Source organism: Panthera uncia, chromosome F1, assembly GCF_023721935.1.
Source record: "Panthera uncia isolate 11264 chromosome F1, Puncia_PCG_1.0, whole genome shotgun sequence".
Taxonomy (NCBI): domain Eukaryota; kingdom Metazoa; phylum Chordata; class Mammalia; order Carnivora; family Felidae; genus Panthera; species Panthera uncia.
Window position 1 is genome coordinate 3,209,785 of NC_064813.1, and position 14,861 is coordinate 3,224,645.

General features: G+C 41.8%; 1 protein-coding gene across 3 annotated transcripts in view; it reads left to right on the forward strand.

Moving 5' to 3' along the window:
* Positions 1–2,388: 2,388 nt before the first annotated feature.
* Positions 2,389–14,861, forward strand: part of AHCTF1 (AT-hook containing transcription factor 1) — a 75,565-nt gene continuing 63,092 nt past the window's right edge. For all 3 annotated transcript variants that reach the window (XM_049635110.1, XM_049635112.1, XM_049635111.1), the window contains exons 1-3: positions 2,389–3,002; positions 12,070–12,194; positions 14,004–14,257. In XM_049635110.1, coding sequence (XP_049491067.1) covers positions 12,077–12,194; positions 14,004–14,257 — 372 coding nt within the window. In that variant the 5' untranslated portion in view covers positions 2,389–3,002; positions 12,070–12,076. The remainder of the gene's footprint in view (positions 3,003–12,069; positions 12,195–14,003; positions 14,258–14,861) is intronic.

A 14,861-nucleotide genomic window follows, 5' to 3' on the forward strand; every position in this document is an offset into this window, starting at 1 on the left:
GGTGGAGACCTTGGCCGGCCTGTCCCCGGCCGGGCCTGCGGGGCCGTGGGGCCGCTCCTGCGCCGGCGTGCGCTCCACATGCTCCTGGGCCTGGCTCGGGTGAGTGGGGGCGCGGGGAGTGGAAAAGTGCGGCGTGGAACCGCAGGACGTCTTGGAGCGGCTGTTAATCTGCCTTCCGTGTCCCCCCTGCCAACCTGAGGACCGTCACTTTGTTACTAGTTGACTTCTGCGGGGCGGTGGGGGCGGCGGTGTGTGTGCTCAGCGCCAGCGGGGTCCATGCTCGCTGTTACCTTTTTTCAAATTGGCAGTTTGAGAAGTGTTTGGAGGAACCCGGGTCCTTTAGGATAAAACCCAGGTCTCTCGGCAACTCTGAACTTCAGTTGATTCTCAAAATATGCTAAAGAACCAGCAGATTTTAAGAAGCTCTCGTGAGCTTTGACTGTCTGGGTCCGTGACCGGGGGATGTCAAGCCCAGCTCAAGTTAATGCCCGCGGGATGCTCTAAGTGCGTTAAACGCCACCGGAGAAGTCTGCGTTCTCTCCATCCTGTAATTTTTGACCCCTTGTTTTCCCCCACAACCTACTACCGAAGTGTTCCCAGGTCGCAAGTCGGCAATAATTAAAATACATTTAAAAAATATTGTTCTTGGGGGATAGACTCCTCTTGATTAAAGAGGAAATAAACATTGTCTTCTGACCATGAAGATGTTCAGGGACTCCTCAATTTTCTTGAGAAGGAAGACTGACTTCCCCAGGTTATGTCAGCGGTCTCTAGAGTATACGTCTGTTCTGTCCAGACTCAACTGTGCTTCAGCTCTTCCAGAAAGCTCCCCCACTGCTGGGCCCATTTTCTTGGAAATGTATTTCTTGCTCTTTTGCTTGGAGCCTTGGGCGCGGTACCTGCTTTCTTTCAAGTTCTCAAATTTCACACCTTCCTCAGCTTAAATGCCATCTTTTCTAGGGACTTTTTCATTTCCCCTTCTCCCACATCATTTATCTTCTCTTGTAGCATTTATTTGTGTCTAATATTCTGTCCTTGATTATGTATCTCCTAGAACGCAACTCTTTGAGGTCAGGAAGCGGGTCATCTCTCTGCCCTTGCATTCCCTTCCCGGCACAACTTTTTAAAAGTGCTTGGAGCTTCAAAAATGTTTGAGTTAACTTAGAAAGAGCAGCCACTACAAGGCTGGGGATTTCAGAGTCCACTGGCAGCTTCTATGTGCATCATAATTCTTAGTCTTTACTGAAAAGAGCCAAAAAAAGTAAAAATGCATACAAAATGTTCTGTAGATGTTTGTTCAGTATATGTTACACTAGAATTACTGAATTTTTTGGTGGAATTCAGCTGCTTTCGAGCATATGTATGTTTTCTACAGAACTGATTTGTGGTATTCTGTTGCTAATAAAATCTTTCCTAGTAATTTTGTGAATTTTGTTTTGCTTCTTAATGTGGAGACAACATGTGTTTAAAAATACTTAAAAATAAGTTGGATCCAGTACTGGAACCCAATATTGAGCCTTTTCTTTTTAAAGTCATTTTTTTTTTTTAAGTTTATTTTTATTTTGAGAGAGACAGAGACAGCGCAGGTGGAGGAGGGGCAGAGAGGGAGGCAGAGAATCCCAAGCTGGCTCAGCGCTGAGAGTGCAGGGCTCAAACGCACAAAACCATGAGATCATGACCTGAGCCGATACCAAGAGCTGGACGCTTAACCGACTGACCCACCCAGGTGCCCCGTGAGCTTTTTCTTTTTAATAGACTTCATTTTTTAGAGCCGTTTTTAGAGCCGTTCTGCTCACAGAATTGAGTGGTAGGTACAGGGAGTTCGGTACACTTTCCCCCATTAGCAACATCCCCCGCTAGCGTAGAACACTTGTTACCGTTGATGAATCCACATAGACACGTCATTGTCACCCAAGTCCATAGTTTGTATTAGGGTTCACTCCTGGTGGTGTGTGTTCTGTGGGTTTGGGACAGGTGTATAATGACATAGATCCACCATGCTAGGAGCATTCAGAGTAGTTTTTACTGTTCTAGAAATTCTGTGTGCTCTGCCTCGTCCTCTGCTCACTGCTAACCCCTGGCGACCACTGCTTTTTTTTTTTTTTTTTTTTTTTTTTTTTTTACCACCTCCATGGTTTTGCTTTTTCCAGAATTGTCATGTAGTTGGAATCCTGCAGCGCAGTATGAGCCCTTTCAGGTTGCCTTTTTTCACTTAGTAAGAATTCATTTGCGTTTCCTCCATGTCCTTTCATGGCTTGATAGCTCATTTCTTTTTCCAAGTTTTAGTTGTTTGGTTTTTTTTTTTTTTTAAATTTTTTTTTCAACGTTTTTTATTTTATTTTTGGGACAGAGAGAGACAGAGCATGAACGGGGGAGGGGCAGAGAGAGAGGGAGACACAGAATCGGAAACAGGCTCCAGGCTCCGAGCCATCAGCCCAGAGCCTGACGCGGGGCTCGAACTCACGGACCGCGAGATCGTGACCTGGCTGAAGTCGGACGCCCAACCGACTGCGCCACCCAGGCGCCCCAGTTGTTTGGTTTTTAAGTAATCTCTGTGCCCAATGCGGGGCTCCCAACTCAGGACCCTGAGATCAAGAGTTGCATGGTCTACTAACCGAGCCAGCAAGGCACCGTGCTCATTTCTTTTTAGTACTGAACAAATTCCATTGTCTAGATGTTCCACCATTTAGTCAACCCTTCATTCATTCTGAAGGACATTCAAAAGGACACCTTAGTCCTTAGTCCTCATACCTGTGAGGAAAGCTGTTTTAACACCTTTGTGTCGTCTCTTGTGTGGACATAAGTTTTCACCTCCTTTGAGTAAATGCCAAGAAGTATGATGGCTGGATCGTATGGTAAGAATATGTTTAGTTCTGAAAGAAACTGCCAAATTATCTTCCAGAGTGGCCGTTTCCACCAGCGGTGAAGGAGAGTTCCCGTTGCTCCACACCCTCACCAGCATTTGGTGGTGTCAGTGTTCCGGATTTGGGCCCTTCTAAAAGGTGTGCGGTGGTATCTCATTGTTTCAATACGCATTTCTCTGATGACATATGCTGTGGAGCTTCTTTTCATGTGTTTGCTATCCGCGTATCTTCATTAGTGAAGTGTCTGGTAAGGCCTTTGGCCTTTTTAAAAAAATTTTTTGTTCTTGTAAGGTTTGTTTATTTTTGAGAGAGAGCGAGTGAGCGCGCACAGGCGAGCAGGGGAGGGGCAGAGAGAGGGACACACAGAATCTGAACAGGCTCCAGGCTCTGAGCCGGCAGCACCGAGCTCTGTGGGGCTCGAACTCACAAACTGAGATCAGGACCTGAGCTGAAGTCAGACGCTTAACTGAGCCACAGGTGCCTCTGGCCATTTTTTTAATTGGGTTGTTTTCCTGTTGGTTTTTCAGAATATTGAGTTTTTAAAAATTGATTTTATTGTTCAACATGTCTATTTCTGTTCCCTGCTAGTATCTGGCTGTCCTAACTCACCGTGTTTTAGATCTGTTAGTTGCAAGGCATTGTGACTGTCTGGAATTCACAGGAACAAGATATGCTTTTTGACGTGTAGGAATTCATATGATGATGGGGAAGACCGGCAAACATAAGTAATGAATTTCAAAAATAATATTTATGATTGCTTACCTAAAGGTGGAAAGGAGCGAGCTCAGAGATCCGATTAAGTGGCAAAGGATGGGTCTATCCAGACCACGCTGGGAATTTAGCGTTTGAGTGGTGGACAGGGCCTTGGCAGATGGAGATGGAAAGGGTACAGCATAAAAGAGGGAAAGTACAAGGCTGTAGCAAACTGATGATGGTTTGGGGAGGCAACACTAAAGATAGTCTGGGGCTGCCAGCTTGTAGAGGACCTTCATTGCCTGAGGCTGAGGCTGTCGGTTTTTTTTTTTTTTTAATTAAAAAAAATTTTTTTTTAATCTTTATTTATTTTTGAGAGCCAGAGTGTGAGTAGGGAAGAAGCAGAGAGAGAGGGAGACACGGAATGCGAAGCAGGCTCCAGGCTCCAAGCTGTCAGCACAGAGCTGGACACGGGGCTCAAACTCACGAACTGTGAGGTCATGACCTGAGCCGAAGTCTGACGCTCAGCTGCCTGAGCCACCCAGGAGCCCCGAGGCTGTTGGTTTTTGTATACGTAGTAGGGAATCATTGGAGGCTTTGGAGAAGGGAGTGACATAACCCATCTGTGCTTTATCAAAAAGATGAACAATATCTTTAGCTCATTGGCAGCCAGCACCACGTCATGCTCTGCCTACCTGGCCCTTGAGAAGGTGTTTAAACTTTCTAAATTCCCTTTCAGAGGCTGCCAGTGCTGGCATGTCACGAAGGCCGGGATTCTACTTAATCTTGTACGATACTGAGCTTGGCGGCTGAATGTGTGTTTGTGAACATGCATGTCTATATGGGATGTTCTTTCTAATCGTATAATTTTTAGAAGTTCTCTTCACTGTGCTTAAAATGTTAAAGTTCACACTAAATTTGGGATTCGAAAGGGCTTGCTTGAAACCAGTTTTTCCCCTGTAGATTCAAAGGCTAACTTGTAAATTTGAACAACTTTCTCTTTCATTCACTGAACACCTTTTCGAACTCCTTCACATCGGGCACTATGATAAGCTAAGAGTTGGAGAGAGAAGTAAGTATTCACCTTTTCTAGAAGCTTGGGTGTGACATGAAGACCGTATAGAAGTGCAGCATTGCATGCACCAGTGAGTGGTAGAACTTGGACTTAAAGCCATTCTAATTCAAAGTTCCTGCCTTTTCTAGTACTCTGCATGGAACCTGTGATTATCGTTCACCTTGCTACTTCTCCTTGAGAAGCACCTTGAGAGCTTTGAGAAATTCTTTTCACTCTTGAGACAGGCATCAGTGTAGGGTGGAAGTTTGAGAACCCTGCTCTAATTCCGGACTAAAGGCTTAAATTCCTGTAGGTAGGTAGAAGCTAAGTGTAGTTAACTTGCAGGACCAAGAAGTGGATTTTAATTGTTACCTTAATCCTGAGAAACAATTGAATAAAGAGGGGACATGGTGAGATGAAGATAGAAAAAGACTTAGGAGGAAGCTAGGATTTCAGCATTTCATTTTTGTGCATTTTAGCATATGGTAAGCATTTAGTCTCGGTTGAATGAATTAAGGAATAGATTCAGAATCGATAAACTGATTATCCCTTGAGTGTGGGGGGTTAAATAGGATCACTAAAGAAGTTAGCACCTTCAAGAATTCAAAGTTCTAGAGTCTTCACATTTAATTTCAAGTTTCTAAGGATAACACTAACCTAACATTGTTATACTGTTAACCTTTTGTGGAAATTTCTGGGCCGTAGGACAGATCTACAGTGTATTTGGGATTGCTGTAAAGGAGCACCTGTTGGGTGTGCTTGGATGTATGGTGTTGAAGTGGCTGTAGGCTGTCTTGTTACCAGCCTGAGTTGAAAGGCGTTCGGTTAGAGCAAAAGTGGCAGAGCTTTGGAGAAGTATGGCTACACCCTGGATGTACCTTTACAGAAATCTGTCCGCATTATGCACTTGTGACTGGGCCCAGCAGAGAGAACATCACAGATCAATTTGAGAGAAGTACTTTTACAGAAAAGCTGGACCTCGAGTGTGCCTGAGAACCGGTGTGGCAGGCCTCTCCCCATGAAGACCAACACAACCTCACCACCCCCACCCCCTCACGCTCTACCCCCGTGTGCCACGTCTACTGACAAGAGTGTTGCAAAGCTTCAGCTCTGGTGGAAACAGCATCAGGTCTCTCTTCGCAGGCAGACCAGAGTGGACCCTAGATGAAACTCGCCACACTGTGACCAAGGTCCAAACACTCCCCACTCAGGCGAGGAGAAATTCTGCAGAGGACTGATTTGAGAGAGCAGCCAAAACACAGCAGCCAAGTGCACACAGCATACACCAGAGACGCTTCCTGAACTGCCAGGCCTTGGATAGTATATGACCTCTTCTTAGGATAGGCATTACTCTAAGGAGCGGTGTGTTAGGCTTTCCTAACAGAGAAGAAGACAGAGCCCTAAGACAAAATGTCAAGATGGAGGAATTCATCTCAAAAGAAAGCAAGAAAAGGTCATGGCCAGGGATCTGATCGAAACAGATACAAGTAATATGCCTGATCCAGAATTTAAAACAATCTCAAGGATACTAGCTGGGCTTGAGAAAAGCATAGGAGACACCAGGGAGTCCCTTACCCCAGAGATAAAAGGTGTAAAAACTAGTCAGGCTGAAATAAAAAATATTGTAACAAAGATGTGAAACCAATTGGATGTGATGGAAGAAGATGAAGAATGAATCGGTGATACAGAAGATACAATTATGGAAAGTAAGCTGAAAAGAAGAGGGAAAGAAAAAATATTGGATCACGAATGTAGACTTAGGGAACTCAGTGACTCCATAAAGCATAATAACATTCGTATCATAGAAGTCTCAGAAGAATACAGGGAAAAGGGGGCAAAGGTTTATTTGAAGAAATCATTGCTGAAAACTTAAGTAATCTGGAGAAGGAAATATATCCAAATCCAGGAGGCACAGAGAACTCCCAATAAGATCAACAAAAGCAGGTCAACAACAAGACATATCACAGTTAAATTTGCACAATGAGATAAAGAAGAAAATTTATTTTTGTCATAAGTGAAATAGTTCCGTCTCTGGTCTCTCACTTTTGTTAATCTATTTCTTTATGTTGGTAGTTTTTTTTGTTTTTTGTTTTTTGTTTTTAATTCTTAGCAACCAGCTTTTGATTTCACTTCTTTTTCTTTTTATTATTATGATTTTTCTGTTTCATTAAATTCACCTCTTTTATTCCTTCTGCTGATGCTGGGTTTAATTTGTTCCTATTTGTCTAGTTTCTAAAGGTGGAAGCTTAGGTTACTGATCTGAAATCTTACAGAGGTTTGGTGCTATCACTTTCCCTCTAAGTACTGCTTTATACTGCATCACACAAATTTTGAGACGTCATGTTTTCATTTTCATTCAGTTCAAAGTACTTTCATTTCCCTTTTGATCTCTTTGATCCATGGCTCATTTAGAAGTGTGTTATTTAGTATCCAGATATTTGTAAATTTTCCAGATGTTTTACTGCTTTTTAGTTTCCTTGTGAGCAGAGGAAAGGCTTTGTATGATTTGAATCCTTTTAAATTTGAGATTTTATGGCTCAGGATATAGTCTATCTTGGTAAGTCATTTGTGTGCGTTTGAAAAGAGTGTGTAGTCTTTTGTTCTTGGGTAGAATCATCTATAAAAATCAATCAGGTTGGCCAGATGTGTTTAGGTCTTTTGTGTCCTTACTGCTCTTCTGTTTAGTTGTTCTATCACTTGTGGAGAGAGACGTGATGAAATCTCCAATTACAGCTGTGGGTTTTTATGTTTCTCCTTTCAGCTCCTAGTTTTTGCCTTATTTATTTTGAAGCTCTATTCAATATAAATGTTCAGGATTGTTAATGTTCACTTGGTGAGTTAAACACTGTATCATAATGAAATGAACCTTTTTATCCCTGGTAATATTCTTTGCTCTGAATTCTACTTTGATATTCATATGGCTGTTCTACCCTTTTTTTTTTTTTTTTTTTTTTTTTTTTTTTTTTTTTTTTTTGGGCAGAGAGAGACAGAGCATGAACGGGGGAGGGGCAGAGAGAGAGGGAGACACAGAATCGGAAACAGGCTCCAGGCTCCGAGCCATCAGCCCAGAGCCTGACGCGGGGCTCGAACTCACGGACCGCGAGATCGTGACCTGGCTGAAGTAGGACACTTAACCGACTGCGCCACCCAGGCGCCCCTACCCTTTTTTTTTTTTTAATCAGTGGTAGCGTGATCTAGCTTCCATTTTTACTTTCAACCTAGCTAGCCTTTTTACTTAAACTCTTGCCTTTAAAAAAAAAAAAATTCAATCTGACAGTCTGCTTTTTAATTGGAACGTTAAAGTCATTTCATTAATGTGGATGTAATATGGCTAGGTTTAAATCTACCATCTTCCAATTTTTTTTTTGTCCCATCTGTTCTTTCATTTTCCCTCTTTTTGTGCCATCTGTTGGATTAAGTTTTTATGGTGATATTTTATCTCTTTCATTGGTAAATTAGCGATGTAGTTCAGTGCATGTGTGTGTTCAGTGGTTGTTCAAAGGTTTACTGTGTACATCTTTAAATTATTGCCGTCTACCTTCAAACAGCATTAGAGCATTTGACATACAGTATAAGAACTTTGTAACTGTGCTTCCATTTCTCCTCTCAAAGCCTTGTGTTATTGTCATTTGTTTAACTTGTAAATATGTTATAAATTACATATATTACTGTCATTTTTGCTTCAAATAGATAATTGTCTTCTAAGGAGATAATTGCCAGTTTTTGGTGGTCTGTATTCTTTTGTGTAGATCTAGATTTCCATTTGGTATCATTTTCTTTCGTCCTGAAGGAATTTCTTTAATATTCCTTGTAGTGCAGATCTACTTTATTTTACCTTTTTTTTTTAAATGTATTTTCAAGTTAGCTAACATACAGTGTAGTCTTGGCTTCAGGAATAGATGCCAGTGATTCATGACTTGTATATAACACTCAGTGCTCATCCCAACAAGTGCCTTCCTTAATGCCCATCACCTTTCCCCTCCCACCCCCATCAACCCTCATTTTGTTTTCTGTATTTAAGTGATGTTTTCACTGGATGTAGAATTCTAGCCTGACAGCTTTTTTTTTTTCAGTTCCATTGTTTTCTTTCAGTTATTGTTCCATTGTCTTCTGGCTTGCATCATTTTCCACAAGAAGTCTCCTGTCATTATTACCTTTTTCCTCTTTGCAGTGTGACACTTTTAAGATTTTGTCCCTTGATGAGGATGTATTGGGGGGGAGTTTCTTCGTGTTTCTGGTGCTTGAGGTTTAGCGACCTTTTTGATGGTGGGTTTATAGTTTTCATCAAATTTGGAAAATGTTGGCCGATAGTTTTGAAATATGCCTATTCTCTCTTTTTGGAGATTGCTTTTGCATATATTAGGGTACTTAATATTGTCCCACAGCCCACTGATGCTCTGTTCTTGCCCTTTCTGCCCCAGCCTTTTTTCTCTTGGTGCTTCATTTTAGATCATTTCTATTGTGGATGTTTACATTCAGTAATACTTTCTGTGTCTGTCTATGAATCTCTTTCAGCATATTTCTCATCTCTAGAAGTTTGACTTAGTCTTTTTAAATATCTTCTGAGTCTGAGTCTTTCCTTGATGTGCTTATGCTTTCCTCTGTCTTCTTGGACATGGGGATTATAGCTAGAATAACTGATTTCGAGTCCTCATCTGGTAATTCCAACTTCTGTGTCACTTCCTGGTCTGTTTCTATTGGTTAGGCCCCCGCCCCCCCCTTATTATAGGTCATATTTTCCCACTTCTTTTGCATGCCTGACAATTTTTGACTGGCTGCCAGATACTGTGAATTTCACTTTGAGTACTGAATATTTTTTTGCATTCCTTTATATATTCTTGAGGCTTCCTTGTTCTAGGGTGCAGCTTAGTTATTTGGAAACAGTTTGATTCTTTTGAGGCTTGCTTTTGTTTATACAGGACCAGAATGAGTATTAGACAAGGGCTAATTTTACCCCCCCCCCCCCCCCGCCCCCACTGAAGCAATCAACACCATTCCAAGTACTCTACTCAGTCCTCATGTATTATAAGGCTTTTCCATTCTGGAGCTATTCCTGGCCTTCTGTAAGCTTTAGGGATTGTTTCCCTTCTGTTTTTCCAGTGATCCATTCCTTGGCCTCTGGTGGTTTCCTTACATGCTTACGCTGATCATATAAAGATTCAGGGAACCCACTGCAGATATCTGCATCTCTTTGCATCTCAGATCTTTTATCGGATCACCATTCTACCTGAAGCCTTCTATAGATAATCTTTTCAAACTCTCGTTAAGGGAGAGTTTATTTGTGGTGAACTCTGTTTTTCTAAAAACGTGTTTCATATCTAACGATAACTTCAGTGATCTATAATTATATGTTGACAGCTATTTTTGCTTAGAATTTTGAAGATATTCCAGACTTCTGGCTTTCACTGTTGTTGAAAAGTCATTTCTTTTTATTTATTCTGTATAGGATTCACTGGTCCTCCTGATTCCAAAGAATTGGTGTGTCCAAGTCTGAGAAGTATCTTTCAGAATATTGCTTCTACCTTATCATTTAATGTTATATTCTGAGGGATTTGGAATAAACATATGTTGGCCCTTCTCCCTCTCTCGTTTCTAACTTTTTTAAAACTTTATTTTTAAGTAATCTCTACCCAATTGGGGGCTCAAACTCCCAGTCCCAAGATCAGGAGTTGGATGCTTCACCGACTGAGCCAGCCAGGCGCCCGTCTTGGCTATAACTTCCAACTGCTCATTTCTTTTTCTCTGTCTTAGGTTCTGCAAGAGTTTTGGGGCTCTCTTTCTCTTTCTAGTATGCGATGTTACTTATTTTTTGATTTGGTTTTTGTTGACTTTAGGTACAAAAGGACTATTTGCTGAGTGGATATGAAAAAGAATATTTGTAAGTTACAAAGAATCTTGGTGCAGTGAATACGTGTCTGCTCACCGTGGGGTTTTAGAGAAAGAACATTACTTTGGAGTCCTTGCATTCCCGTCCCTTTCCCTCTTAAACTACTGTTGGGTTTTTGTGTTTATGGTTTCCTTGTTTTATTCATAGTTTTGCTATACATGTTTGTATTCTTAGGTATTATTTTGCTTAGTTTCACAGCCTTTTTAACTCTATGTAAATGTAATCATTCTGTGTGTATTTTCTCCTTTTATTGTTTAGTGTCGTACTCTGGCGTTTTTCCATCTTGTTGCATATGCCACAGTTCTTATAACTCCATTGAGGTTTTTTCTCCGTTGAGTTCTCAATTTTACTTAATTTTTTATTCCATAAGTTCTCTAGTTTTTGTCAAATCTGCTTGACTACTTTTCATTATTTTTGTGAAGTTTCTTCCTCATTAGCAAGCTAGAACTTTGATTTCTTTAAACCTATTAAACGTAATTTCTGTTCTCTGATCGTTTTCAACATCTGAAGCTGATTCTGCTGGCTGTTGATCATGGTATCCTTGTTACAGTTTGTTATTTGACAGTGAGCTCATTTTCTTGGAATTTCATCTTTGAGAATTCTTTGAGATTCTGGAGACTGTTTGGTGGTTTCTGTGGATTGTGTGGAGCATTACCAACCTGAGAAAAATTTATAAGAAATCCTTCCCTGGGTGTTTTCAGATAACGTAGCTTGAATTCTGGCCACCAATTTGTGTGAAGGGAAATTTTCTGAATAGAGACTCACAGTCATGGTCAAAACGGGCAGCATTATTGCTCCCGTCTTGCACACTGGGTGCTTTTCTCGCTGGCCTTGGTGCCGATGATACAGCCTGTGGAGTTCAGTGGGGGGGCTCTTAGCTTGCCTTGGCTCTGCCAGCCCTTGGCTTTACCTTCTGCCTCCGTGGATCTCAAGAGTCTCAGAAGAAGATCACAGTCACCGGCAGTGGATTTGGTAGCTAATTTCCAAAATTCCTGCTGTCTCTTCGTGTTTGACGTTGCCGATTTCATTCAACAAGTGGTATTTTAACCATTATTTTTGGTCGTTGACAATAGAAGGGTCATTCCAGCAATCTGATCTTCTATACGTTGGAAGTGAAAGATAATTTTCAGTTTTTTTTCTATCCAGTTAAAGATCTGTCCCAAACTCAATTCCTGAGATTATTGTGTATTTGGACTCTTTTTGGGGACTTTCTCCCCCTTTCCCGTAGCAGTAGTTTTTGTAAAATTCATCAGCTTTTCCTATTTGTGTGTGAAGTGTTCTTTCAGAGTAAGTCAGGCAATAAGATTAATTGCACAGAACCAGGCTTCAAACAGTCTGGGGAATCATGTATATCCTTAGGCCATCTGGCTTAATAAATCTTCACTCCAAAAGCCGTTGGGAAACATTTTATTAGGAGGGAGTACCTCAGACCCAGAAGCACATAAAATGTGTTTTATGATCAGATTTTAGTTTTAGTTTATTTACTCTCGTGTGGTGGCTGTTTCTTTTTTTCTTCTGGCTTAGGCATATTGTAGTACGAATATAATGTTATCTCTTACAAATACTTACAGTGAAAGCATGCGCGGCCTAACAGCACAGGTGACGGCTCTCCTGCGCTTGCCAGAGGTGACCGTGCAAGCCTTTGCGGAAGATGGAGTGACGTCAGAATGTGTGCTTCATGGCAAGCTCACTCCAGGTAAAATAACGTTACTGAAAATTTACTGATGTGATTGATTTGTAAGAGAATAATAAGCACGTATTGTAATTTCCTTTAACGTGGGAGAAAACCGCGACACCCAGTTGTAGTCGTCTTACGTAAACATCTAGCAGCTACAGCTGCATGTGTAATAACACCCGAATACTCGAGAACACATTTCCGGTGAACCTTGGGTGGGTTTTTCCTTATTAAAAATGCTGTGCGTTTTTTATCTCTACACTACGTATATGCTATATCTTTTAGTATTGAATGTTTAATATCGAGTGTTCATATTTAGAAGGCAGAAATAATACACAGCTGTTATTTCTTTATAATCAGTAAGTTTTATTGGTGATGAATTTGGATTAGAATCTGAATAGTCTTAGAGTAGAAAAATCTGATTGTAGGGCCCCGAGTAGTATCCAGAAAGTCTTACTTATTAATTCCATTAACTTGAACAAGATATTAATAGATAGTTTTGGTCATATAATAGAGCAGAAAACCATACCGGAGTAGCCATCAAATTGTGGATTTCAGTCTAGCGAAAGATGCTGCAGGCGCCTTTTCTGAAAATGAATTTCACAGCCATCCATCCTGGCGGGTAGACAGTAAGACATATGGGTCACGTGGCTATTTACAGTGCCAACCTCTTGAATATTGACAGTAGTGACGGTACTTACTGTCGTGCCAGGCACTGTAACAACTTCAACTGAGATATTAGACTCTTCTAAGTAGACACTCTTCTGTGCAGCTAAGAATCCAATAGGTTAAGTCACCTGCTCCCAGTTGGGCCGATAGCAAGTGGTGAAAATTATCTCTGAATCCATGTGTTCTGGGTGCCCGTTGTGCCACGCTATTTCCTTAAACCGTAGAGGCTCCCGTAGCTGTAACCTGGCTTATCCAGCTGTGTACTTGGATGCGTGGTAGACCTCACAGATTTACAAGTTACCATTGACCCAGCTGCTCAAGGGAAAATTCGAGTCTGTTCTTGATTCTTGTTTTACTTCCTCCCCATATCTTCATCAGCAAGCACAGCCTTTTAGTCTTGTCTCTAAGATGAATCTCTAGTCAGTCCATTTTTTTTCATTCACGGTCGCCGACCAGGCATAGGGTGTCGTCTCCGCACCTGTGTCCTGTGCTCCTTCTTGTCCCTTTTCTGCTTAGCAGCGAGGGTAACATTTGAAAACAGGAATCAGATAGGTTAAAAAGCTCCAATTACTTTACATTGTGTACATGATAAGATCCAAACATGGCTGGTGAGGGGTTCAGAAGGGCTTCTGGCATTTCGTATTGTTATACTAGTTATGTCTTGTCTTCTCAGTTAGATTTTGAACTCTTCGGGGATAGACTCATGGGTTACGTTGTATGAGCCTCGGAGCGCCTCGTTTAACTCTTGAGGTATAACGTATTGAAAGTGTGAGCTGTGGAGTTAGGCTTGTGATGCACTTCTGGCCGCGGTATTTGTAGCCATATGGCTGGGGACAGGTTAGTTAACCGTGTGAAAGTTCAGGTGCTTTTTCTCTGTATTGGGGTGTGACAAGGACTAAATGAGATGGTCTGTTTTAGCATATAGCGTGGTGCCTTTACCCAAATGTTCACTTTATCATTGAGATAATAGTTGTCTAATATATTTTACTCATCTTTGGACCACTGTGTTCTATAAATGGTTAGATTTCACTTTAGAGATAATGCGTCAAGTTATACATAATGAGCTACGTGTCACGTGTGTAAAACATCTAACTTCTGTCTAGTTATGCAGTGTACCTCGAAATAAGCAATGTTTTTGCTGTTTTCTTCTTCTTCTTCTAGGGAGAAACGCACTTGCTTGCCTGGCTTGTGGTCCACAACTTGAGGTAGTAAACTTTCTCACAGGAGCACGGTTGTCTGCATATCGATTCAATGGAGTGAGTCAGCAGCCTCCTGTCGTCCTGGCTATGAAGGAGTTCTCCTGGCAGAAGAGAACCGGGTTGTTAATCGGACTAGAGGAAGCAGAAGGGAGTGTTCTCTGCCTTTATGACCTTGGTGTGTCCAGAGTGGTTAAAGCCGTTGTTCTTCCTGGAAGGGTAGGTACTGTTTTTTGTTTTTAATAATTTTTTTTTTTTTAACGCTAATTTATTATTGAGAGACAGAGCATGAGCATAGGAGGGGCAGAGAGAGGGGGAGACACACAGTCCAAAGCAGGCTCCAGGCTCTGAGCTGTCAGCACAGAGCCCAGTGCGGGGCTCGAGTTCACAAACCGTGAGATCATGACCTGAGCCGAAGTCAGACGCTTAACCGACTGAGCCACCCAGGAGCCCCGGGTAGGTACTGCTTAAGATTCATGAGCATTCTGCTTTCAGAACTAAGCCCCTGCTGGTCACAAAGGTGTGTTCGCTTTGTGAAAATTCATTGAGCTATACATTTTTATAATTCATTTACTTTTGTGGAATCGTTGTTTTTCATTAAAAGTTCAAAATACAGAGGTTAAAGGCAGTATGTTATCGAAAGAACATTAATTTCTTGGGGCGCCTGGGGGGCTCAGTCGGTGGGGCGTCCGACTTCGCCTCAGGTCATGATCTCACGGTTCGTGGGTTCGAGCCCCGCGTCGGGCTCTGTGCTGACAGCTCAGAGCGTGAAGCCTGCTTCGGATTCTGTCTCCCTCGCTCTGCCCTTCTCCTGCTCACGTTC